We start from the raw sequence: 27,500 nt of genomic DNA, 5'->3' as shown, positions 1-27,500 counted from the left end.
TTACACGCTAGCTAAAGTTAGAATAGTGAAATCGTGGTTTACCACCCCTTTAACTGGCTACAATTCTATGTAACAGATTTCTAAAACATGTACATTTTTTATTTGTTTCAGGAAATTCATCAGCAGCAGCCTGTAGCCCAAACAAGCAATGCAGCAATGGACAAGGATAGCCTAGATGTGGAAAATCCACCTGCTGCTAAAGCCAAGAAGAAAACTCTGGCCAGTTTCTTCAAGGAAAACACACGCACAACAACACCAACAGCATCAACCACATTTGATCCCATGGTACAATTTAGAGAAGCAGTGGCTGTGGAACTCAACGCTTACATTTACATGCCAAGTGTAGACCATGGAGAAGACCCGCTGAAATGGTGGAAGTTACACAAAATAAACTTCCCTAGGCTATGCAAACTAGCACAGAAATATCTGTGCATACAAGCAACAAGCTCTGCATCAGAGAGAGCTTTTAGCACTAGTGGTAATGTTGTATCGAATCATCGCTCCTGTCTGAAACCAGACAAGGTGGAAATGCTTGTTTTTTTGGCAAAGAACCTCTCAAGTGATAAGTAGAGCTTTTTAGAAAGAGGATTTGGAAGTACCAGTTTGTTGCCTATGTTTTTGTTTTTGTAAATGACCAACGACAGTTTTAGTGGTTTGATTGAGTGAACCACACATTTATATCCAAATTCCTTTTTCAAAGTGTATACAAACATGTTACGTCCAGCTAAAATATCCTTGTTTGGACAGAATGTTCAAAATATCTTATTTTCATGAACATAGAAATTTCTTTGTTCTATTTGTTTTATTTAGCTGAAAAAAAATAATTTGAAAACGTTGTGCATTTGTTTGTTGTTGTTGCTAGTTTGAGTTGAGAAATACAAATTTCAGCATTATCAGTTATCTGTGTGTGGATTTTCCTTGAGAACCAAGCAAGTTGACTCATGATACCATTTGTTTATTATTTTGCAATCGCACATCGCAATCGCAATATTGACCTCAATAATCGCAATATGACATTTTCCCTAAATCGTGCAGCCCTACTACACATACAGTTTACCCAAACTATACTGAGATGAGTGATGCAATAAATATGTAATAAATACTGAAATAAAATGTTTTAGCAAACATATAAAACTGCAGATTAACATGTCATAGACGCAAGACAACACAAGATTTCTTTGGCCTGTTTTGGACAGATTATGAAGCGTTTACTGTAAAGTAGCCTAGCGTCACATCAATAAAGATTTTGTTTGCAAAGTTCTGCTCAGATACTATAAATAAAGTACCAGTCAATGTTTGGACACATTACTATTTGAATTAATGTTTTTGAAAGAAGCCTCATGCTCATCAAGCAAAAATTTATTTGACCAAAAATACAACAAAAATCCATTTAAAATAATGGTTTTCTATTTTGATATACATATACATAAATATAAATATATATATTAAATATAATTTATTTCTGTGATGCAAAGCTGAATTTTCATCAGCCATTAATTAATTTATTCATCCAAGAATCCTGAAAAAAAGTATCACAGGTAATAAAAATAAAAAAGAAGCAATATAATTAAATAGTAAATCAGGATTTATTTCCAGGTATAAAGGTGTACTCAAAATATGCCTTTGCATTACATGATGCTCTCATATTATGGTAGCCCAGATTGTGCTGAATGCAGTGTAATTACACTTTTCACCATTAGTATGTTTAATATTAATAAATAATCCACAATACCCCTCACCCAACAAATGAACTAAATTAAGAGTTCTTCAATTTTGTAATCCCCAATCTGGTGTCCCAAAACCCTGACTATGTTTTTGACTATGGATCTTTTGAAATGTTTTAGAATTGCTTAACATAGCGAACAAAGACCACATGTATAACATGTTTAGTCAATAGATTAACCAGGGGCTGGTTGACTAGTCTAAATTGCTTAGACTAGTCTTAAAAGTAAGTAATCTAATTTGGTTGCATGTGGTCTTCGATCAGCCTAAGAAACCACTGGCTGTCGCAGCTCATCTCGGGCCACTCATCAAAGAGTGCTTCAAAGATTCTGCAACTGCACAGGAGTACAAATGTGCAATAACCAGCACTTTAGACACAGTTGCTCCTCTGCGCTTAAAGAAGATTAAAGAATATAGTCCAACGCCGTGATACAACAAGCACACTCGGGTCCTTAAAAACAGCAGCCAGTAAAATGGAGCACAGCTGGAAGAAAACAAAACTGGAGTTTTTTTGCAATTCGTAGAAAGAGAGCATGATCGCATACAGAAAGGCCGTAAAAACTGCTAGATCTGCTTATTTCTCGATTCTCTTAGAAGAAAACAAACACAACTCTAGATATTTATTTGATACAGTGGCTAAATTAACCAAAAATAAAGCTTCAACTTCTGATGTTTGTACACAGCAGTAATGACTTTATGAACTTCTTTACGTGTAATATTGATAACATTAGGAAGAAAATTATAACCATGCAGCCGTCTACTACAGTATCACATCAGAGCATTGTAGTGTCACTGAGGAAAAATTACACTCATTCACAGCTATAGGAGAAGAAGAATTGGCTAAACTCGTTAAATCATCAAAATCAACAACGTGCATGCTCGACCCTATACCGACTAGGCTATTAAAAGAGATGCTACCAGAGGTCATAGAGTCTCTTCTTAATATCATGAATTCATCTTTGTCTTTAGGATATGTACCGAAAACTTTTAAGTTGGCTATTATTAAAAAAACGCAAATTGATCCTACAAAATTAGGCAATTATAGACCAATCTCAAATCTACCCTTTCTGTCAAAAATACTTGAAAAGGCAGTGTCTTCACAATTATGTTCCTTTTTAGAAAGAAATGGTATCTGTGAGGATTTCCCGTCAGGATTTAGACCGTATCATAGTACTAAGACTGCTCTCATCAGAGTTACAAATGATTTACTCTTATCATCTGATCGTGGCTGTATCTCTCTATTAGTGTTACTCGATCTTAGCGCTGCATTCGATACTATCGTCCACAACATTCTTCTGAATAGACTCGAAAATTATGTAGGAATTGAACACATTAGTGGAACTGCATTGGCATGGTTTAAATCATATCTATCTGACCGTTATCAGTTTGTAGCAGTAAATGAAGAGATGTCACACCGATCACAAGTTCAGTATGGAGTACCGCTTGGCTCAGGGCTAGGACCATTGCTTTTCACCCTGTACATGCTACCACTGGGAGATATCATTAGAAAGCATGGCGTTAGTTTTCATTGTTATGCTGACGATACTCAGCTCTACATAAAAAATTGGATGACTAGTAATTTCCTGCAACATAATTCAGAAAAAACTGAATTTTTAATTATTGGACAAAAAAGCTCCACAAGTAGTAGCCTAGAATACTGTCTAACACTTGATGGCTGCTCTGTCCAGTCCTCGTCGTCAGTGAGGAACCTGGGTGTGCTCTTTGATACCAATCTTTCGTTTAAAAGCCAAGTTTCTAGCATCTGTAAAACTGAATTTTACCATCTTAAAAAAATATCTTAATTACGGCACATGCTCTCAATGCAAAATGCTGAACAGTTAGTTCATGCATTCATGACCTCAAGGTTAGATTATTGTAATGCTCTACTGGGTTGTTGCTCTGCTCGCTTGATAAACAAACTCCAGCTGGTCCAAAACGCAGCAGCTCGAGTTCTTACTAGAACCAAAAGGTATGATCATATTAGCCCAGTTCTGTCAACACTGCACTTGCTCCCTATTAAATATTGCATACATTTTAAAATCTTGCTTATTACTTACAAAGCACTAAATGGTTTAGCTTCCCAGTACTTGAGCGAGCTCTTAACATATTATACGCCGTCACGTCTACTCTTCTTTTCCTTTCAGCTGTTCCCTTCAGGGGTCGCCACAGCGAATCATCTGCCTCCATCTAGCCCTATCCCCTGCATCCTCTTCTCTCAGAACGACTACCTTCATGTCCTTCTTCACTACATCCATAAACCTCCTCTTTGGTCTTCCTCTCGGCCTCCTGCCTGGCAGCTCTATCCTCGCCATCACGTCCACTGCGGTCTCAAAATTCTGTCCAGTTGATAATACCGAGAATATCGAAATCAACTGCAGGGCGATCGATCCTTAAATTACCTCATCGACATGGCATCCTCAATAAACCCGTCTCCGGCGTTCGAATATTCCCATTTAATAATTGTTTAATGGATATATCATCCACAATAAACCCATGGCCGGCCTGATGGCTCCGATCTTTCGAAAATTGCAATAAAATTAATTGTTTAATCGATATGTCATTCTCTGTAAACCCGTCTCTGGCGTGATGACTCCGATCTTTCGAATATTCTGATCTAATATGACCCCTGACCTGTAAAGTTGCCAGAAAAAAAATCATACGCTGTTTGTTAATTGGCCAGAGGAGATCTGGCACCCCGATTGAGCCTGGTTTTTCCCAAGGTTTATTTTTCTCCATTATGCCACCTGAGTTTTGGTTCCTTGCCGCTGTCGCCTTTGACTTGGCTTGCTCAGATGGGGACACTACATTTTCAACTAAATATCCAAATAAATCTGATTAGTAAACTACATTAACTATATCAACTAAATTACTGATCTGCCCGCATTGTCACTGTATAATAATTGAAATGAGCTGATGACATCACCGTTTTCTCTGCATCATTATTTTCCTGTTTAATACTGTGAAGCTGCTTTGAAACAATCTGCCTTGTAAAAAGAGCTACATAAATAAAGTTGACTTGACTTGAACAGAACTACTCAGAGCATGTACCACAAACAACTTTACATGTGACACAAACAAGATTTTATTAGCTAGACTAAACACTTACACTATCTAACATTCAAGGGTTTATTTCTCTTTTTCAACAATTAAGCATCAAAACTCTCTAAATTCATGTGGGTTATAAAATGTAAGTTCACCCAAAAATAAAAATAAAGTCATTTATTCCTCACCCTCATGCCGTTCCACACCCGTAAGACCTCGGTTCATCTTCGGAACACAAATTAAGATATTTTTGTTGAAATACGATTAGAATATTTTAGGTGCGCCAAAAAAAACTAAATAGCGACTTGTATAGTGATAACTGATTACAAAACACTGCTTCATGAAGCTTCGGAGTGTATCGGATCAGTGGTTTGGAGAGCTAAAGTCACGTGATTTCAGCAGTTTAACACTCCATCCAAATCATGATTTGACTTGCTGATTCAACATGCTCCGAAGCTTCATGAAGCAGTGTTTTGAAATCGGAAATCACTATATAAGTCGTTGTTTTAATTTATTTTAAAAAATATTCTTGTGCCTTTATAATATTTATATTGAACCACTCTACTCGCATGGACTGATTTAAATATGTTTTTAGTACATTAATGGATCTTGAGAGTGTAAATTTCATTGCTGCCTATGCAGGCCTCACTGAGCCTTCAGATTTCAACACAAATATCTTAATTTGTGTTCTGAAGATGAACGGAGGTCTTACGGGTGTGGAACGGCATGAGGGTGAGTAATAAATGACATTATTTTCATTTTTGGGTGAACTAGCCCTTTTATTCTGCGCCGCAGAATGCCATTTCGCATCTCTGCATTGACTTAACATGTAAATCACTCGCGCGAATTGCGTCCGGTGTGAACGCACCATTAGACACCATATGGGCTTCTTCCCAGTATGAACTCTCATGTCAATTTGAAGGTTTTCTTTCATTCTGCAAGTCTTTCCGCACAGAGCAAGCGTAAGGCTTCCCTTAACTTTGAGTTTTCATGTGGCTTTTAAGGTTTCCTTGTTGTTTGAAACTCTTTCCACTCTGTTGGCAGGTGTAAGGCTTCTCTCCAGTGTGAACCATCATGTGCCTGTTAAGGTTTTTCTTTATGAGTGAAACTCTTTCCACACTGTAGGCAGGTGTAAGGCTTCTCTCCAGTGTGAACCATCATGTGCCTGTTAAGGTTTTTCTTTATGAGTGAAACTCTTTCCACACTGTAGGCAGGTGTAAGGCTTCTCTCCAGTGTGAATCCTCATGTGGACTTTAAGGTTTCGTTTATGTCTGAAACTCTTTCCACACTGTTGGCAGATGTAAGGTAGCCTGGCTCCGCCCTCCTACGTACTTCCGCTCAATTTTCATTTTCCTTCAGTACTACGTCTGGGACTGCGGTGTATGCTTAGGTTTTCCCCCGAACAATTTTTTACCGGTCCAATCAGCGAACAGAGGGAGTGGCTGAGAGCGATGACGTTGATGTCGTGCGCTAGTTTGAGTTGTAGTTCAGTAATGGCGGCGGTGAAAGATGCGAGTGTGTGGCAGCGCTGACGAATGTTAAAACCGGAGTGTGGCGAGGTGGACGAGCGAGTGACACCGGTGTACGTGATTGAGACACACCGGTCTCGAGTCCTCTCATGAGGGAGCACGGAGGCATATAAGGACGAGCGACACCGGTGAAGGACGAGAGAGGACCAGGCCTGGATTTTAAGTTGTGTTTTGTTATGTTTGTGCGCGGCAGTCGTCCGTGAGGGGCTGCCGCTTTTACTTTCATTTTGTGTTTATTATTTGATTAAAAGTTGTTAAACGTTCGCCAGTTCTCGCCTCCTTCTTCCCTGAACAAACGAACTCCCGTTACACGGAGCAAGAACAACCACTGCTGATGTTGTGGTCCGGGAAATGTATTAAGTTCGCTCCGTTAGTGGTGAAGGAGTTGCTGAAGCCGTCCGTCTCCCACCACCCGCGAGAAAAACCCCAGGCTGAATTATCGACTGCTTTTGACAAACACCAAGGTCGTGTGGTAATGTAATTGCTGTCCGAATCCACATCTCTGAGTTTTCAAGAATATATCACTTCAAAACTCACTGTTTATATCCTTTATAGACCCTTTCAGAGCACTGTGCGGTTGCGTGAGCTGTAATTTGCATTTCTAGACTTGTATTTCTTTAAATACTGGCAAGTGTTTACAAGAGCAAAATATTTCATCACCGCTCAAAAAATAAAAGAAGAAAAGCACGTAAACATTTGAATTGGGCTGTTATTCACGGCACGGCAGCATTTATTCTTATCATACCAAGCATATGACATTTTATTGACAGCATACAATCATGTTATGATTGCACGAGATATGCACCACGAGAGCAGCGCGTTCCGAACACAAAACTCTCCTCTCCACCGTGAATAAATAACAATCCAAATGCACAAGGTTTTATCACTGACAATGAGGTGGTGTGCTCAGTTAATGTGAGAATCAAAGGCGAACGGCGCATGACATACGTCACGACCAAACGTTAGTGATTGGTTAGGCAGATCCAGAGTGACTCTTGGCAGATCCAATAGTTTTAAACTTCACCAGAGAACCCGCCTTCAAGGAAGTAAACGCTTGTCAATGGAGAGTGGCCAGACTCTATGTACAAATGAAATGTACGAGAGTCTGGTAAAACCAGGCTAGATGTAAGGGTTCTCTCCAGTGTGAATTATCATGTGAACGTTAAGGTTTCCTTGTTGTCTGAAACTCTTTCCACACTGTTGGCAGGTGTAAAGCTTCTCTCCAGTGTGACTTCTCATGTGGACTTTAAGGTTTTGTTTATCAGTGAAACTCTTTCCACACTGTTGGCAGGTGTAAAGCTTCTCTCCAGTGTGAATCCTCATGTGGACTTTAAGGTTTTGTTTAACAGTGAAACTCTTTCCACACTGTTGGCAGGTGTAAAGCTTCTCTCCAGTGTGAATTCTCATGTGGACTTTAAGGTTTTGTTTAACAGTGAAACTCTTTCCACACTGTTGGCAGGTGTAAGGCTTCTCTCCAGTGTGAATCCTCATGTGGACTTTAAGGTTTCCTTGTTGTTTGAAACTCTTTCCACACTGTTGGCAGGTGTAAGGCTTCTCTCCAGTGTGAATCCTCATGTGGACTTTAAGGTTTTGTTTATCAGTGAAACTCTTTCCACACTGTTGGCAGGTGTAAAGCTTCTCTCCAGTGTGAATTCTCATGTGGACTTTAAAGTTTTGTTTATCAGTGAAACTCTTTCCACACTGTTGGCAGGTGTAAGGCTTCTCTCCAGTGTGAATCCTCATGTGGACTTTAAGGTTTCCTTGTTGTTTGAAACTCTTTCCACACTGTTGGCAGGTGTAAGGCTTCTCTCCAGTGTGAATTCTCATGTGGACTTTAAGGTTTTGTTTATCAGTGAAACTCTTTCCACACTGTTGGCAGGTGTAAAGCTTCTCTCCAGTGTGAATTCTCATGTGGACTTTAAGGTTTTGTTTAACAGTGAAACTCTTTCCACACTGTTGGCAAGTGAAATAACTTTTAGTTCCTGTCTTTTGGTCTCTTTTTTGTGAGGACGTTTTTTTAGCCCGTGTCGATCTTTCTCCAGTCATGAAGTCATGGTGTTTATCATAATGGTCTTTCTCTTCTTCCCTTTCATCAAGTTCATGACTTGCCTTTTTCAATGCCATGAGGTCTAGGGCAAAAAAACATCCATAAAACAATTTAGACATTTAAAGCATCATTACCAGGGCATACGGTAGTAAATGATATATAACCTATCCTATCCTAGGGATCAGGGGTGGGCAGCTTTGGTCCTGGAGGGCCACTGTCTTGCAGAGTTAAGCTTTAAAGGTCCCATGGCATGAAATTTTCATTTTATGAGGTTTTTCAACATTAATATGAGTTCCCCTAGCCTGAATATTGTCCCCAAGTGGATAGAAATGTTGATCGGTGTAAAACCGAGTTGTGGCTGTCTTTCTCTGCCTTTGAGAAAATGACAGGCCAGACGAGCCAATCCTGAAGTCTCCTGGTTTGACGTCCAAGCAGGCACGGTTTCCTCCCTTTCCTCCGCCCAGAGAATCTGGCACGCCCATGCAAACGCTCGTCGAGAGATCATTGCATCATTGCTTGTGAACGAGTGAACGCTGGCAGTTTCTCAGTGTTTGGAGTGTTTTTTCAGTTCCTTCTGATCTGTGATCAGTGATTTCTGATGTGTAGCTAATTATTTATTATTCGTGCACACAATGCGGCTTCTCTCTCTCCAGACAGAACGGTGTTTTCGTGTTTTATATCTTGTGAGTCAGTGTTTTTGTACGTCCTCGTCGCGTCTATCGGTTCTAAAATGTGCATACAGTCATGAGTTTCTGCTCAACATCAGCAGAGATAAACCTCACACACGCCGAAGCTCGGCCTTCAACATCCCCGACCCACAGTACTGCATCTGGCCCACAGCGGAGGCACCAAACGCGGCGTGAGATTAAGCAGAAGGGGGGTAAGCTTGAGCATATCCGGGCTAGCCAGCCTAGCCCCACAATAAACTGGATTACATCCGATTACTGCTGTTGTGTCTTTGTTTGCGCTGTGTACTCAACGCGCGTCACTGACGCTTTTATTTTATTTTAAAAATAATGCTATTATCAACACTTACTTTTAACTCGTTCATCTCGACAGCTGTAATGGTACTTTGCATGTGTTACAAAGTTGGTAGAATAATGATGAAGAGACGGACTCGGTGTGACTGTTTATTCAGAACTCTCAGATACAAACACAATAAACTCGCGCTGACTGACAGCGCTCTCATAACTCAGTAGTTACTATAAATAACTTTGTTAGCAATCGCTGAGCTCAGTCTCTGATACATTAGTGATGTCCGGTTCGCGAACGATCTTTCTTTTGAACCAGTTCTTTTTAGTGAACCGAATCAGTTCACCAAATCGGACTGAATCGTTCTAAACGGTTCGCGTCTCCAGTCAGCGCTGATCCATAATTTACTAAAGTTACTAACTTTCTGACATGAGTGACAGAAATAAAAACTAGACTATAATAGAAATAGACTAATAACCTAAAGTATATGCTGTAACTAAAACAGTTCAGACATGCTGAGAACTGATGTGAAGTGAACTCAGGTCCATCCGTCTCCCTGGCAGACTCGTGCCTGCTCGTGCCTCGATAAACCACGCCCCCTCCGCTCATATAAAATGCAAAGATGTCAGCCAATCACAACAGTGGGTGTTTTTACTGAAGTCTCACAGCAGACACGCCTCTTGAAGCAGGGCATTCAGCCACAGGGCAAACAGCAGTATATAAAAAATGCCTTTTATTTCTAAATTATGACATTTTATGATGTAAAAGTCATACTAACAATATAAGTACAGCTCAGGAAACATTATAAAATAATAGAAAAATGCCATGCCATGGGACCTTTAATGAAAAATGCCTGCCTTTAATTTTCAAGCAATCCTGAAAACTTAGGGTTAAATTTGGGGGTTGGGTTGAATTTTGCAGCCGTTTGATCAAGGATGTATTGATGATAGGAGTATTTCTGGGCGGTCAGACCAAAAATCTGCATCATTTTGGCAGTTTAAAAATATATCAGTTTGTATATAACCTAAAAATTAAGAAATTAAAATTGAATTATTATAAATTAATAATAAGTATGCTTTCCTGTGCAATTTACAGTGGGGAGAATAAGTACAGGGAGTGCAGAATTATTAGGCACGTTGATTTTCTGATCATATTTTTTTTCCAGGCACATTTGACCAATTCCAAACCACAGTAATCCTAATAACTACTATTGATTTAGTATTTAATAATGTATAAGTGATATATAATTGTTCATGAAGGCTGGAAATGAAAATCACCTTATATTCAGGTGTGCAGAATTATTAGGCATGTTTTCTTTTACAGATAAATTGAGCCAAAAAAGAGATTTAACTCAGACTGAAAAGTCAAAAAGTATTAAATGCCCATGAGAAGGATGCAATACTAATGCAATACTAGACATTGCAGTTAAGGCATGACCATTGGACAGTGAAATGCTCGTTGGGTCAGCAGGATCTGACAAAAACAGGTGGTGAAGAAAAGACACCTGTTAACTGCAAAAGAATGTAGAATTAAGGTGAAGAATTAAGGGTGAAACCATCAGGAACCCTTTAGTCTCCAGCGCCAACATTTTCCAAAGCTGCAACCTACCTGGAGTCTCCAGAAGTGCAAGGTGTCAGGATCTCAGAGACTTCAGTTAGGTAAAGAATCCTAAAAAATTACCCCCACTAGATAAGAATCACAAGCTGAAGTGTTGTAAAATACATGAAGAAGGTTTTTTTATAGGCTTCATCTTCCAGAATCTGGCAGTACGTTTTGGGAGTTCATTTTAGTCCATCTCTGCAAAACGGACTTCAGGATGGACTAAAATGAACTCCCAAAACGTACTGCCAGATTCTGGAAGATGAATTCTTCAAACAGTGGTACTAGAGGATGTGGTGCTGGTCCTTCAAGAGTCACTCTCAACCTATCTGTCCATAAAGCCTATAAAAAAACCTTCTTCATGTATTTTACAACACTTCAGCTTGTGATTCTTATCTAGTGGGGGTCATTTTTTAGGATTCTTTACCTAACTGAAGTCTCTGAGATCCTGACACCTTGCACTTCTGGAGACTCCAGGTAGGTTGCAGCTTTGGAAAATGGTGGCGCTGGAGACTAAAGGGTTCCTGATGGTTTCACCCTTAATTCTTCACCTTAATTCTTCATTCTTTTGCAGTTAACAGGTGTCTTTTCTTCACCACCTGTTTTTGTCTGACCCTGCTGACCCAACGAGCATTTCACTGTCCAATGGTCATGCCTTAACTGCAATGTCTAGTATTGCATTAGTATTGCATCCTTCTCATGGGCATTTAATACTTTTTGACTTTTCAGTCTGAGTTAAATCTCTTTTTTGGCTCAATTTATCTGTAAAAGAAAACATGCCTAATAATTCTGCACACCTGAATATAAGGTGATTTTCATTTCCAGCCTTCATGAACAATTATATATCACTTATACATTATTAAATACTAAATCAATAGTAGTTATTAGGATTACTGTGGTTTGGAATTGGTCAAATGTGCCTGGAAAAAAAATATGATCAGAAAATCAACGTGCCTAATAATTCTGCACTCCCTGTATGTGTACCGTAGTAATTCAGGGTAAGATACAAACTAGGGATGGGCATTTTTGTCAATTTCTCATTTCGATCATCGATAGGTCTCAAAAACGAGTACTCGAGTAATTGGGGGCGGGGCATGTGCAGGGGGCGGGGCATGTCCGTCATTGAAATAATGAAAATACTGTTATGAAAATGGTTGTTGACAAATACAAACGTGACATGAAAACGGGTATATGAAAACATGAACATATAAAACAAAAAATAACTGCTAGATTATGATGCATAAATGTCTTTGAAAAAGAAACATCTTTATAAAATGACCGTCTCAAATAACCAAGTCATATCGAGCATTGCCTTTGAGCTGAAACTGTGAAATAACACCACCCTGCAGAGCTTGCTAGCTGGTTAATAAACTCAACCAAACGCACCATATATCAATATTAATATGAAGATTATTATGAACCTATTACGACATAAATCAACACAAAAGGACGTGAATGCGCACGTGAACTTCAGCGCGCTAGATTTTACAGGCTATGGTTTGAAACAGAACATTTTGAATGCGGTCTTCCCTTAACAACGCTCATACACGGACAACGAAAGCACACAGAAACAACATTTTATTAAAATCCTGTTCTCATTATAATGCTTTGACAGATTGACTCTGCACATCATGCACTTAATTTTATTATTCATGATCGAAGCGTTTACAGACATCACTGCGCGTTTTCGAACTCATAGCGAAAAACCAACTTTAAATAAACTAGGTCTACTGTTAAAAAATACGAGAACAGTATAGCAGTGCTGCATTACTAATATCAATGATTCTGAGAAAGAAATAGCCTATCTGAAAAGAATATGACCGTCTCTAAACCATCATGTCGAGCATGAAATATGCGTTTGAGCTGAAACTGAAGAGAATGAAGAACAGCCGGTATAACGGCAGCGCTTTTCTAGCTTATTAAGCTCAACCAAACGCTTCTTATATTAGATTAATCAGATATAGACAACATAAAAGTATCTTACAACGTGCATCTGCAGATAAGGACGCGGATGCTCACATGAACTTCACGCGCTAGTCTGAGTGTTCTCGCTAGTTTCTCTGTGGATCAGCTGATACACGGGGAACTAAGCACAGATCATTTACAGCATTCTATTTCCATCGTGTTCTCTCATTATAATGCTATGCAGATTGGCGCTGCACATCTTGCACTAACCATTTAATGATCTCATGATTCCAGACATCACTGCAGTGCACGCCTTTATTTTGCCGCGGTCTGGAGGCGCGCTGTAAAACGCTAACCAATCAGACCTCCGCAAAACGATGCAATAACTAATAAAAAAGAGACAAATATTTTTTTTTCAGGGCGATCATCATTCTCATGATCGATGATCGCTGTCACGTTCGAGTACTCGATTACTCGACCACTGTAGCCCATCCCTAATACAAACATGGTTTGGAAAATGGATTCATGATGTACTCACTCATATGCATCTAGTCATTTTTAAACAATAAATGTTATGGACTGCAGCTGATAAAGATTAAATCAAGAACTCATACAGGGGCATTTTTTAATTATTTCTTATTTATTCATTTTTGGTGGCATTTTTGCCCCAAGCCACTGTTAATTTCTGACCTTGTTTATGATCATCCAAATGTGGTATTTCTAGTTAATTTTGGCTGCAAAGAAACAAAGAAAAAATTTCTTATGTAAAACGATAGAATTGGCTGTGCTGCGGCAACTGCAGGAGCCTGTGGCGAGGCGGCTGAGAGAGCGAATCCAATAGGGGTCGCTAGAATTCCCGCCGAACAAGGTAAATTGAATTTGCATATTCGAGGCTATCTAAGACCGTGTTTTGCCATAGGATATCAGATTTAATCTCCTTCAGCGATACCTTTCTTCGCTGATCTTCGGAATTGAAGCCCCGCCGTCGAACAAGCACTCAAGCAGAACTACCTGCAGCCCTGAGGACGCCGGATTCCCCACCTGGTCTCTGCCTTCAGCCCCCTGCCGTTCCAGCTTCGCCATCCAGCATAATATCCTTTATTTGTGTCTGTGTGTCATTAGCGCGTGCGTTGCCGCCGCAACCCCGCTTTCAAAAAGAGCAGCGAGGCGTTGTTTCAAATGCCTCGCCCTTCCTGTGCTTCGTGCAGAGCACCTCTCCTCGGCGGGGACCGCCACATCCTCTGCGTGGCATCCCTTGGATGGGACCACGCCGAACTCGCACTCTCCAAGGGCGGCTGCCCCGAGTGCGACGAGATGGCGCTACAGACCCTCAGGGCTCGTCTCGCCAGCCTAGAAGTCCCCGCCCAGCCCGCGCCTCTCGAACCGCGCAAGAAGAAGCGCCGTGACCAGAGGCCACCTGAGCGCTCGAGCGACTGCACACCGAGTCATTCTCCACGTGCCTCGCTCTCGCCGGTGAAGTTCACCCAGGAGGAACAGCGCCCCTCACTCACAGCGGCCTGTTCCGTTTCCTTCGGTGGACCAGCAGCGGAAGAGGAAGAGGAGGAGGAGGACAGCCTTTCGTTGGACACGACTGGTCGAACTCTGTCTCAGAGCCCCCTGCTTCGACGCAGACCGCCACAAGCTCTAAGTCCAGCGCTGATGCTGAGCTGATCTGCGTGCTCACTGACGCTGTGGGAGACTTCGGGCTCGAGTGGTCTCTCCCCCAGGAGACAACGCGAAGCAGGCTGGACGAGTGGTTCCTGCAAAGCCGCCGCCTTTCCTCCCCTCACAAGAACGCTCCCTTCTTTCCTGAAGTCCACGACGAGCTAACTAAGGCGTGGAAAGCCCCCTTCTCAGCTCGTGCTAAATCCTCGTTTTCCCCAGTGCTCTCCTCTGTTGACGGCGCTAAGGAAAAAGGATACGAGGGTTTTCCTCCCCTCGAAGAGGCCGTTGCTGCGCACCTCTGCCCGCCCTCCTCCAGGGGATGGCAGGCCAGGGCTCAGGACCCCTCCAAACCGTGTCGCTCTAACTCAGCTTTCACCAGTCGAGCATACGCCTCCGCTGGCCAAGCCGCTTCAGCACTACACACCATGGCTGTCCTTCAGGTGTACAAGGCCAAACTTCAACAAGGCTCTGGACGAGTCTGTTCCTGATTCTAAAATCCTGAAAGACCTGCGCAGCGCCACAGACCTCGCTCTGCGCGCTACCAAAGCCAATGCGCAGGCCATCGAAAGGACTATGGCCAACCTGACTGTTTTAGAACGCCACTTATGGCTGAACCTCACGGAGATGAAGGACGCCGACAAAGCCTCCTTTCTGGATGCCCCCCATCTCCTCCTCTGGTTTGTTCGGCCCGGCGGTGGTTGGCTTCGCCGAGCGTTTCACGGAGGCACAGAAAGCGCCGCATGCTATGAAGCACTTTCTCCCCAAACGCTCTAGCTCCTCGTCTGGCCGGCACAAAGCGCCGCCCCAACCCGCCATGGCTGCACCGCCGACTTCAAGGCAGCGCTCGACGTCTAGGCATCGACAGCGCTTACGCTCTACGAGCCGCATCAGGCAGTCTGAGTTCCGGGGACCTCGACCTCGAGCTACGTTGAAACCCGAACCACCGAAGCCATCCTAGCCGTAAGAGGAAAGAGAAGGTGGCCAGGTCTTGCCTTGGCCGGACTCCCACCACTCTCTCTCAGTCTCCCAGTTCCCTTCAACCAGGTGACTGGCGACTCCGTTTTCGCAGTCAACGAGCCCATTATCAAAAGCGCTCGCCTGCACACAAACACCGTTGTCATGGCGACCCAAATAAATCTCAAAAAGAGCTTTTTCTCTGTATATGTTGTGCACACTTCACAGTATGCACCCCTACACTCAAACACCCCCCTCACAGCTCACACGCTGTCCTGTGCCACAAATGTAATGTGCGCGCCCACTACCCAGTGCACGCCGCAAAGGATAAACACAAAGCAACCGGGTTACCGGGTCCCTATCACTAAGCGGCCCACCCCCGTTACTAATTCAGCCCCTGGCTTCACGGGCACAGGCCTGGTAGGCCATTCCCGGTATATCAAATTGGGTGTTGAACATAAAATGAGGTTACTCACTACAGATCGCTCGCAGACCCCCGCGCTTTCGCGCCGTGGTCGAGACCTCAGTAAAAGGCAGCGTGAGTCACGTGGTCCACGCCGAGGTATCGAAACTGTTAGAAAAGGGAGCGGTCGAAACCGTGCACCCGACGCAAAGCGAGTCAGGCTTTTACTGAACGCGGCCATAGCCCCGCTGAGACTGAAAGGCATGCGGGTACTCAATTACCTCGACGATTGGCTTGTCATAGCCCAATCAGAGGCACAGTTGATGATACACAAATTCTGGCTCCTCAAACATCTAGAATGCTTGGGTCTCAGGATCAATACCGCCAAGAGCTCAATGTCTCCTACCCAGAGGATATCATTTCTGGGTACAGTCATAGACTCAATACAGATGAGGGTGCGGCTTACGTCACAGCGCGCCCTCTCTATTCAGAGCATGGCGGCATCGTTCAGAGACGGCGTTTACATTCCTCTCAAACGTTTCCAGAAGATGCTAGGTCTTATGGCCTCGGCAGTACTCAAACTGGGTCTGTTACACATGCGGCCCCTTCAACGCTGATTGAATTCCCGCGTCCCGGCCCGCGTATGGCGATCGGGCCAGTTTCGCATCAAAGTGAACCACAACTGTCTCAAAGCTCTGGCTCCTTGGAAGGCGACCACCTGGTATCAGACAGGTGTTACTATGGGTACAGTTACGAAGCGGAAAGTGGTCTCGACAGATGCATCCAACCTAGGTTGGGGCGCCCTACACAAGGACAAGCCAGTCTCTGGCCAATGGGCTTTGTCAGAGAAAAAGCTGCACATAAACTGTCTAGAGATGAAAGCGGTCATTCTATCGCTGAAAGCTTTCCTTCCGTACATAAAGGGTCACCATGTCTTGGTCTGAACAGACAACATGTCAGTGGTATCCTATATAAATCGCCAGGGCGGCCTGAAATCAGGCTCCCTACATTCCATGGCGAAACACCTCCTTATATGGGCAGAGCACTACCTGAGCTCCCTGAGAGCAGCTCACGTGCCAGGTATCCTGAATCAAGGTCCAGATATGTTATCCAGAGGCAGCATTCCCCCCGGGGAATGGTCTCTTCACCCTTTTACAATTCAGTTGATTTGGAACAACTTCGGCGAAGCAAAAGTAGATCTTTTCGCATCCGAAGACAATGCTCACTGCCCAATATTTTTCTGCAAACGCAGGGATGCACTGGCCCATGCCTGGCCCAGACTCCCTCTGTATGCTTTTCCCCCAATCGCGATGTTGCCACAGGCCATCAAAAAGATCAGGGAAACCAAATCCACAGTGCTCTTAATAGCCCCGTTGTGGAAGAACCAAATATGGGTCTCAGAACTGACTCTCATGTCAGACGCAGCCCCATGGCCAATTCCGCTGAAGAAAGATCTCCTCATGCAGGCGAGAGGAAAAATCTGGTGTCCCCATCCCGAGCTGGAGGCTCTCCACGTATGGCTCATCAACGGATACCCGCAAACCTCTCTGTTCTGAACACTATTTCTGAAGCTAGAGCCCCCGCAACCAAGCGGCTCTATGCACTGAAATGGTCGGTTTTCTCTAACTGGTGTACAGCACGAAACCTTGACGCAGTCTCGTGCGAGGGAACAGAAGTGCTCGCCTTCCTTCAAGAGCTAATGGACGCGGGTCGTTCCCCCTCCACACTCAAAGTATACGTTGCTGCCATAGCAGTTTATCATGCTTGCATCGCGGGACAATCACTGGGGAAAAGCGAGCTTATCGTACACTTTCTTAAAGGGGCCAAAAGGCTGAATCCGCCTCGCCCCCCCTCAGTCCCGATATGGGAGCTTGCTACAGTGTTGGACGCCATGAAGGGCTCCACCTTTGAACCACTTCAGTCTGTGAGCATAAAGCACCTCTCACTTAAAACCGCTTTTCTGCTGGCACTGGCCTCAGTCAAGCGAGTGGGTGATTTGCACGCGCTCTCCGCGAGTGCTTCCTGTCTTGAGTTTGGGCCTAACAACTCCAGAGTCATCCTCAAACCTAGACACGGTTATGTTCCTAAAGTGCTTTCTACTCCCTTTAGGGCACAGGTGATTTCTCTTTCGGCCTTGCCCGCGTTGCAAGACGAAAAGGACGCTAATCTGCTCTGCCCAGTCAGAGCGCTGAGACTATATTTAGAGCGTTCCGCCCCCTTCAGGCAATCGGAACAGCTCTTTGTATGCTTCGGTGGCCGCACTAAAGGACATGCTGTCACAAAGCAGAGACTCTCACACTGGATAGTGGACGCTATCTCTATGGCTTATAAATCTAAAGACCTCATTTGCCCTATAGGCATTAAAGCCCATTCGACTAGAGGCATGGCCTCGTCATGGGCATGGGCATGGGCATGGTCATGCGGCATACCGCTAAAAGATATCTGTGCGGCGGCAGGCTGGGCCTCTCCGTCCACTTTTATCAGATTCTATAAACTGGAAGACAAAGCTTTGCAAGCTGGTATCCTTGCCATTTAATAGGTTTTGCCAGTCTTTATTAACAGACTCGATTCGTCGGGTCTCCCTGTTCTATTTAAACCTGATATCCTATGGCAAAACACGGTCTTATATAGCCTCGAATATGCAAATTCAATTGACCTTGTTCGGCGGGAATTCTAGCGACCCCTATTGGATTCGCTCTCTCAGCCACCTCGCCACAGGCTCCTGCAGTTGCCGCGGCACAGCCAATCAGCGTGCAGCTCGCGCTGTTCTATCGGCTGTGCAGGTGCACTGCGTTTTACATAAGACATTTTATTTAATAAAGTTTTTGCTTCATATTCTTGAGAAAAGGAGTTTCCCCATAACGCAATACTCGTTCCCTCTCTCAGGGAACCGAGGTTACGTGAGTAACCGAGTACGTTTCACCTTGTAAACAATCTGGGAAGTGTAGTCCGTTGCACACGTTTTTTGCACATGCTCTGCTGACAGAAGGCATGAAAAGCAGTCGATTGCAGCACGAAACGAAACAGTTGCTCAGTCAGTGTTGATGCCCTTTGGCAGTTGTTGTTTTTATTCCGATTGTATTATGCATCTGTTCATGAGAATCGATCGGGTTACTCGCACCGGTGCGCCTAAATATTTTTCCGCAGTCGCACGCAGTAATTTTCAGGCGCAAAATGGTCACTATGTAGAGCCCTGATATAGAATATATATATATATATATATATACATACATATACAGGGAGTGCAGAATTATTAGGCAAATGAGTATTTTGACCACATCATCCTCGTTATCCATGTTGTCTTACTCCAAGCTGTATAGGCTGGAAAGCCTACTACCAATTAAGCATATTAGGTGATGTGCATCTCTGTAATGAGAAGGGGTGTGGTCTAATGACATCAACACCCTATATCAGGTGTGCATAATTAGGCTTGGGTACCGAAATCCGGTTCCAATATGGCACCGGTACTTATATAACCGGTATGTACCGGACCGAATCAGAACGCAGATTTCGGTTCCTCATTTCGGTGCCAAAATTCAAACGTGCTTTCGCGCTTTGGCTGAGCCAGAGACAGACGCTCAGCGCTGGTCACATCAAAACTCATGACAACTATTCAGTGTTTTCAACGACATCATGTTTATTTCAGGTTTCAGACATTTAAATGCTCATAAGTAGGCTACTAGCAAAAAACACACCCTGATGTCTATGAAAGCGGCTATGACAATCCTTTCAGACGATTATAATTTGACTAACGTTACATGTTTTATTCACATCAGATACATGCACATTATATAGTAACTATAGCGTTTACTCTGTTCTTCTTCCAGTTCACTGGTCACTTACTTTCATGTATTTCGTGAGGCGAGAATGCTCTCAAGTGTTGTAAATCCGACAGATCCGATTCTGAGGCGCAAACTAACATGGCGCCGCCCATTGCGCTTTATAGATCAACTAACACACATTCACTCACACATTTGAACATCAGATAGTTCGTGACACAGTTAAGAAGTTTGTGAATATTTTGAATAAAAAGAAAAAACGAAATAAACCCGATACAGCTGAGCTGTCAGCGCTATTGCGGCTGCTGTGTCATCATATGAGAAACATGACGCGTCGCCATGGAAACATTAAGACGATGCGTTCTAAAATATTTAGCCAGAGAATATGATCATATTTCAAAAAAGAGCTGAAGCTCGAAGCTGGTTAGTAGCATACCAAGAATACAGACTACTGCTGTTATTATTGTAATTAAGAGTTATATTAGGCTTGTTGTAGTTGGGTTAGGTGGCTTAGGTTTTACTGTGAATTTGTAAATAAGTCAATTATAATTTGTAAATAAGTAAATTGTGTTTTGTATTTATTTATATTCATACATTTAATTATACATTAAACTTTTAATAAATGGTTCAATTTAAATAAAAAATAAATAAATAAAAAGCGACATTTAATGTCATCCACCTCGTTTTGTGGCCTTTTAAAAAAAAAAAAAAGTATCGGTTCAGGCACTGTTTAGGCACCGGAACCGTTTTAAATGTATCGGTTTGGCACCGGAATCGAAAAAACCCAAACGATACCCAACCCTATGCATAATTATTAGGCAACTTCCTTTCCTTTGGCAAAATGGGTCAAAAGAAGGACTTGACAGGCTCAGAAAAGTCAAAAATAGTGAGATATATTGCAGAGGGATGCAGCAGTCTTAAAATAGCCAAGCTTCTGAAGCGTGATCATCGAACAATCAAGCGTTTCATTCAAAATAGTCAACAGGGTCGCAAGAAGCGTGTGGAAAAACCAAGGCGCAAAATAACTGCCCGTGAACTGAGAAAAGTCAAGCGTGCAGCTGCCAAAATGCCACTTGCCACCAGTTTGGCCATATTTCAGAGCTGCAACATCACTGGAGTGCCCAAAAGCACAAGGTGTGCAATACTCAGAGACATGGCCAAGGTAAGAAAGGCAGAAAGTCGACCACCACTGAACAAGACACACAAGCTGAAACGTAAAGACTGGGCCAAGAAATATCTCAAGACTGATTTTTCTAAGGTTTTATGGACTGATGAAATGAGAGTGAGTCTTGATGGGCCAGATGGATGGGCCCGTGGCTGGATTGGTAAAGGGCAGAGAGCTCCAGTCCGACTCAGACGCCAGCAAGGTGGAGGTGGAGTACTGGTTTGGGCTGGTATCATCAAAGATGAGCTTGTGGGGCCTTTTCGGGTTGAGGATGGAGTCAAGCTCAACTCCCAGTCCTACTGCCAGTTTCTGGAAGACACCTTCTTCAAGCAGTGGTACAGGAAGAAGTCTGCATCCTTCAAGAAAAACATGATTTTCATGCAGGACAATGCTCCATCACACGCGTCCAAGTACTCCACAGCGTGGCTGGCAAGAAAGGGTATAAAAGAAGAAAATCTAATGATATGGCCTCCTTGTTCACCTGATCTGAACCCCATTGAGAACCTGTGGTCCATCATCAAATGTGCGATTTACAAGGAGGGAAAACAGTACACCTCTCTGAACAGTGTCTGGGAGGCTGTGGTTGCTGCTGCACGCAATGTTGATGGTGAACAGATCAAAACACTGACAGAATCCATGGATGGCAGGCTTTTGAGTGTCCTTGCAAAGAAAGGTGGCTATATTGGTCACTGATTTGTTTTTGTTTGGTTTTTGAATGTCAGAAATTTATATTTGTGAATGTTGAGATGTTATATTGGTTTCACTGGTAAAAATAAATAATTGAAATGGGTATAAATTAGTTTTTTGTTAAGTTGCCTAATAATTATGCACAGTAATAGTCACCTGCACACACAGATATCCCCCTAAAATAGCTAAAACTAAAAACCACTTCCAAAAATATTCAGCTTTGATATTAATACGTTTTTTGTGTTCATTGAGAACATGGTTGTTGTTTAATTATTAATGTTGTAAAATTAATCCTCAAAAATACAACTTGCCAAATAATTCTGCACTCCCTGTATATATATTGAACGTATTGAAACTATTGAACGAGTTGTTTTCAACCAGGTTTCATCCTTCCTATCGCAGTATAATCAGCTGGACATCAACCAATCGGGTTTCAAAAGGGGCCACTCCACAGAGACTGCACTACTGTCGGTCACTGAAGCCCTGCGGACAGCCAAAGCTGACTCCAAATCATCAGTCCTCGTGCTGCTCGATCTATCTGCGGCCTTTGACACGGTCAATCATCAGATTCTTCTGTCCACCCTCTCATCACTGGGCATCACAGGGACTCCACTCCTTTGGTTTGAGTCTTATTTCACAGGTAGGTCTTTCAAGGTTACCTGGAGAGGAGAGGAATCCCAAGCACATCCACTGGGGTTCCCCAGGGCTCAGTGTTTTGGTCCTCTCCTCTTCTCCATCTACACTACTTCATTGGGACCCATCATTCAGGCACATGGCTTCTCGTACCACTGCTATGCTGATGACACTCAGCTTTACCTTTCATTTCATCCCGACGACCCCACAGTAGCTGCACGAATCTCCAGCTGTCTGGCTGACATCTCTGCATGGATGAGAAAAAATCACCTGCAGCTAGACCTGGCAAAGACTGAGTTTCTCATCTTCCCCGCCAGTCCTACCATACAACATGACTTCACCATCCAGTTAGGTACATCTGTGATTTCCCCATCAAAGTCAGTCAGAAATCTTGGAGTAACATTTGATGACCAGCTGTCTTTCAGAGAACACATTGCTAAGACAGCTCGCTCATGCAGGTTTGCGCTCCACAACATCAGGAAGATTAGACCGTTCCTAACAGAGCACACAACACAGCTTCTTGTCCAGGCCCTGGTTATTTCGAGACTGCAGCAGAAATTTTTCCAGAATGCAGCAGCACGCCTTGTCTACAACGAGCCCAAAAGGACCCACGTCACACCTCTCTTCATCTCCCTACACTGGCTACCACTCGCTGCTCGCATCAAGTTCAAGGCGCTGACGCTTGCCTACAGAGGCACCACGCACTCAGCTCCTGCTTACCTTGACTCCATTCTACTAATCCACACCCCCACCAGAAGCCTTCGCTCAGCAAAGGAACGACGGCTTGTGGTTCCATCACAGAGGGGGAAAAAATCCCTTTCCAGAACATTCTCATTCAACGTTCCTAGCTGGTGGAACGATCTCCCCAACGCCATCCGAAACGCAGATTCATTGACATCATTCAAAATTCAACTTAAAACTCTGTTCTTCCGCGAGTACTTAACCTCATAAAAAAAAAAAAAAAAAAAAAACTTTCCTCTTTCTTCCCTCCATACTCTAGCCTGTGCTACACCGAGCAATGTACACGCTCTCAGGATTTCAGGCTCTTATTGCGCTTCTCGACTCTTCATGACCTATCGCTTCATGTTCCCCCAAGTTGTAAGTCGCTTTGGATAAAAGCGTCTGCTAAATGCATAAATGTAAATGTAATATATATATATATATATAAACATTTGGTACTGTGACATCCCTAGCTGGCAACATTTATTACCCAAATTACTGAACTATTATTTGGAGGAGCATTGTACACTTCAGGTTTGTTCATTCATAGGATCTTTTGTACTTTAGTAAAAAAGAGAAAAAGGTCAATTTATAATGTTTTGTTTCATAAAGCAACTGATTTTCAGTTATTTCTACTTCTTTCCAGGCACAGAACTGAGAAACAAATTGTTGAGAGTTGTTTAAGTGAGAGAAGATCCTGTTGTCATGTTTAATAATTTATTTTATAATTTAAAAAATTTTGCTTTGAAGAAAAAGTGGATTTTTGTTTGTATATGCTGTCAATTATTAAAGCAAATAAAATCCGCAAAAATCGGTATCGGCCGATCTCATACAAAAAAAATCGGAATCGGCCAAGAAAATTGCAATCAGTGCATCTCTATTAAGAATGAAACCAACCTGTGTGTTCCTCAGTTTCTTCATGTTTCACTCTCAATGTTTCTTCAATCTTCATGTCTTCTCTCTCCTCTTTCTCTGTGTGTTCCTCAGTTTCTTCATGTTTCACTCTCAATGTTTCTTCAATCTTCACGTCTTCACTCTCCTCTTTCTCTGTTTGTTCCTCAGTTTCTTCATGTTTCACTCTCAATGTTTCTTCAATCTTCATGTCTTCTCTCTCCTCTTTCTCTCTTTGTTCCTCAGTTTCTTCATGTTTCACTCTCAATGTTTCTTCAATCTTCATGTCTTCTCTCTCCTCTTTCTCTGTGTGTTCCTCAGTTTCTTCATGTTTCACTCTCAATGTTTCTTCAATCTTCATGTCTTCTCTCTCCTCTTTCTCTGTGTGTTCCTCAGTTTCTTCATGTTTCACTCTCAATGTTTCTTCAATCTTCACGTCTTCTCTCTCCTCTTTCTCTGTTTGTTCCTCAGTTTCTTCATGTTTCACTCTCAATGTTTCTTCAATCTTCATGTCTTCTCTCTCCTCTTTCTCTCTTTGTTCCTCAGTTTCTTCATGTTTCACTCTCAATGTTTCTTCAATCTTCATGTCTTCACTCTCCTCTTTCTCTCTTTGTTCCTCAGTTTCTTCATGTTTCACTCTCAATGTTTCTTCAATCTTTATGTCTTCACTCTCCACTTTAATAAACACCATCTTTATAATAGTGTGTCACGTGGATCTCAGTCGCTTCACCAGGAGTTTTTCTGTGTGTTTGTCCTGTTTAAGACGAGAATAATTAACAGAAGAAAAATAAATCCAAACTAAATCTCTGAGTGTGTCTCTCAGCTCCAGTTCAGTATCAGTTCAGTCTCAGTAACACTCAACACTAGCACTACACACTAATAATGAACACTAGAGAGTGTGATAAAGCTCAGTTTCTCATCATCTCTACTCTCCAGAGACTGAACTCATGTTTATATGATGAACTGAGTCTCTATCAGCTCTAGTTCAGTCTCAGTGACACTCAACACTAGCACTACACACTAATAATGAACACTAGAGAGTGTGATAAAGCTCAGTTTCTCCATCATCTCTACTCTCCAGAGACTGAACTCATGTTTATATGATGAACTGAGTCTCTATCAGCTCTAGTTCAGTCTCAGTAACACTCAACACTAGCTCTACACACTAATAATGAACACTAGAGAGTGAGATAAAGCTCAGTTTCTCTCATCATCTCTACTCTCCAGAGACTGAACTCATGTTTATATGATGAACTGAGTCTCTATCAGCTCTAGTTCAGTCTCAGTGACACTCAACACTAGCACTACACACTAATAATGAACACTAGAGAGTGAGATAAAGCTCAGTTTCTCTCATCATCTCTACTCTCCAGAGACTGAACTCATGTTTATATGATGAACTGAGTCTCTATCAGCTCTAGTTCAGTCTCAGTAACACTCAACACTAGCACTACACACTAATAATGAACACTAGAGAGTGAGATAAAGCTCAGTTTCTCTCATCATCTCTACTCTCCAGAGACTGAACTCATGTTTATATGATGAACTGAGTCTCTATCAGCTCTAGTTCAGTCTCAGTAACACTCAACACTAGCACTACACACTAATAATGAACACTAGAGAGTGTGATAAAGCTCAGTTTCTCAATCATCTCTACTCTCCAGAGACTGAACTCATGTTTATATGATGAACTGAGTCTCTATCAGCTCTAGTTCAGTCTCAGTAACACTCAACACTAGCACTACACACTAATAATGAACACTAGAGAGTGTGATAAAGCTCAGTTTCTCCATCATCTCTACTCTCCAGAGACTGAACTCATGTTTATATGATGAACTGAGTCTCTATCAGCTCTAGTTCAGTCTCAGTAACACTCAACACTAGCACTACACACTAATAATGAACACTAGAGAGTGTGATAAAGCTCAGTTTCTCTCATCATCTCTACTCTCCAGAGACTGAACTCATGTTTATATGATGAACTGAGTCTCTATCAGCTCTAGTTCAGTCTCAGTAACACTCAACACTAGCACTACACACTAATAATGAACACTAGAGAGTGTGATAAAGCTCAGTTTCTCCATCATCTCTACTCTCCAGAGACTGAACTCATGTTTATATGATGAACTGAGTCTCTATCAGCTCTAGTTCAGTCTCAGTAACACTCAACACTAGCACTACACACTAATAATGAACACTAGAGAGTGTGATAAAGCTCAGTTTCTCCATCATCTCTACTCTCCAGAGACTGAACTCATGTTTATGATGAACTGAGTCTCTATCAGCTCTAGTTCAGTCTCAGTGACACTCAACACTAGCACTACACACTAATAATGAAAAATATAATAATGTATATAGAATAATGTTTATATGATGAACTGATAAAGAGAGAAATGAGAAGCTGCTTCTGTAACTCGTGAGTTTATTCTGTTACTTTACTCACACGACGTTAATAAATGTTAGATAAAGCAATGCAATGTTACATTTAATAATAAGTAATTCAATCTGCGTTGCCTATAAAACTTTGAAGACAGATTCTATAGTTTTAAACACTTAAAAACACAAACCTTTCTCCAGCCGAATCAACACATGCAGGAGCTCGACGCGGACTTATGACGTCACACCACCACAACAAAATAAAAGTCCCGTTCACTGCTGGGTCTACATCACAGAAGTGCACAAATACAAATACCGGTAATAAAAGAGATGACAGAAATTCAGAGTTGAATGCATTGGTGTAATACATATTTAAAATACATGTTGTCCAATGATGTGCTGAAAATATTACTAAAGACTGAGAGACTTTGTCTAAAAGTTAAAACTGTTTTGTTTAGGGGAATAAATTATTTGTATAATATATAAGTACATATAAAGTTCATTTGAGTTTAAAAATACCTGAAAATAACCTAATTATGATTGATGATTTTAAGATGTAGACTATAAGATTCTACATCTAAATATATAGATCTACATCTAGATATTCTCAATGATAAATATATTATTAAATAATAAATATAATATAAAATCTCAATTTTTGAGTGACAGGAAAGAGAAGACATTGTCGAATAAAGTCATTATTTTTGTTGATTTGTTTGCGCATGAGAAGTATTCTCATCGCTTCATAACATGAAGGTTGAACCACTCGAGTCACATGGACTATTTTAATGAAATTTTTACTACCATTCTGGGAAATTAAACTGTTCATTAAAGTTGTCTATGGAGAGGTCAGTGAGCTCATAATTTAAAATATCCTAATTTGTGTTCTGAAGATGAACGAAGGTCTGATGGGTTTAGAACAACACGAGAGAGAGGAATTCATGACAGAATTTACATTTTGGGGTGAACTAACCCTTTGACGTCTGCATTGCTCAAATGAGTAAAGAAGGTATGGTCTTTATGATCAGTGTAAAGAAAACCTGATCTTCAATAAGTCTCGGTAGATTTGTTATTAACTTTAATATCAGTGAACAACATGTTACCTACTGTAGTTAAATTAATTTGTTTATAGAACCACGTCTTTGTACTATATTTTATATTTATAAATAGCATCAGCCCCAGTATATTGTCTGTCATACATTAACTTTTCAAAACAGAAGAGTGGAGACTAGAGACTGTGGAATATTTATGTTAATGATAAGTTGTAAATGACTGCCGGTTTCTGTTTGCCCTAACACAACATTATATTTGGATATAACCAGTTGTGAAACATCAGGCTGGTACAAAGGGATATGGCCAGTTTTCAGTTGTTATCAAGTTCTTAAAAATAAAAATAAATGTGAAAAAACAT

The 27,500-nt window shown here is 41.9% G+C and overlaps 1 protein-coding gene across 2 annotated transcripts; it reads right to left on the bottom strand.

The window, feature by feature from the left end:
* Positions 1-6,541: 6,541 nt before the first annotated feature.
* On the bottom strand, positions 6,542-26,346 carry LOC307131209 (uncharacterized protein). 2 transcript variants are annotated; one of them, XM_079824727.1, is made up of 4 exons: positions 26,281-26,346; positions 24,308-24,467; positions 23,720-24,083; positions 6,542-8,422 (listed from the first exon to the last, which is right to left on the bottom strand). In XM_079824727.1, the coding sequence occupies exons 2-4, from the start codon at positions 24,341-24,343 to the stop codon at positions 7,413-7,415; spliced, it is 1,410 nt and encodes a 469-aa protein (XP_079680853.1). In that variant the 5' UTR covers positions 24,344-24,467; positions 26,281-26,346; the 3' UTR covers positions 6,542-7,412. The 2 variants fall into 2 exon arrangements, with proteins under 2 accessions (XP_079680853.1, XP_079680852.1); XM_079824726.1 differs by having other exon boundaries at positions 23,720-24,467.
* Between the last annotated feature and the right edge of the window lie 1,154 nt (positions 26,347-27,500).

The sequence above is a fragment of the Gobio gobio genome (assembly GCF_949357685.1).
Source record: "Gobio gobio genome assembly, chromosome: 1".
In the NCBI taxonomy this organism is placed as follows: Eukaryota; Metazoa; Chordata; class Actinopteri; order Cypriniformes; family Gobionidae; genus Gobio; species Gobio gobio.
This window is presented reverse-complemented; position numbering and strand designations above follow the sequence as displayed.

Bases quoted from the DNA above. Each gene is read 5' to 3' on its own strand.
- LOC307131209 (XM_079824726.1), bottom strand. From the start codon at position 24,404: ATGGTGTTTATTAAAGTGGAGAGTGAAGACATAAAGATTGAAGAAACA. The intron at 8,423-23,719 runs GTTGGTTTCATT...TTTTTGCCCTAG, and splicing joins AGAAACTGAGGAACACACAG to ACCTCATGGCATTGAAAAAG.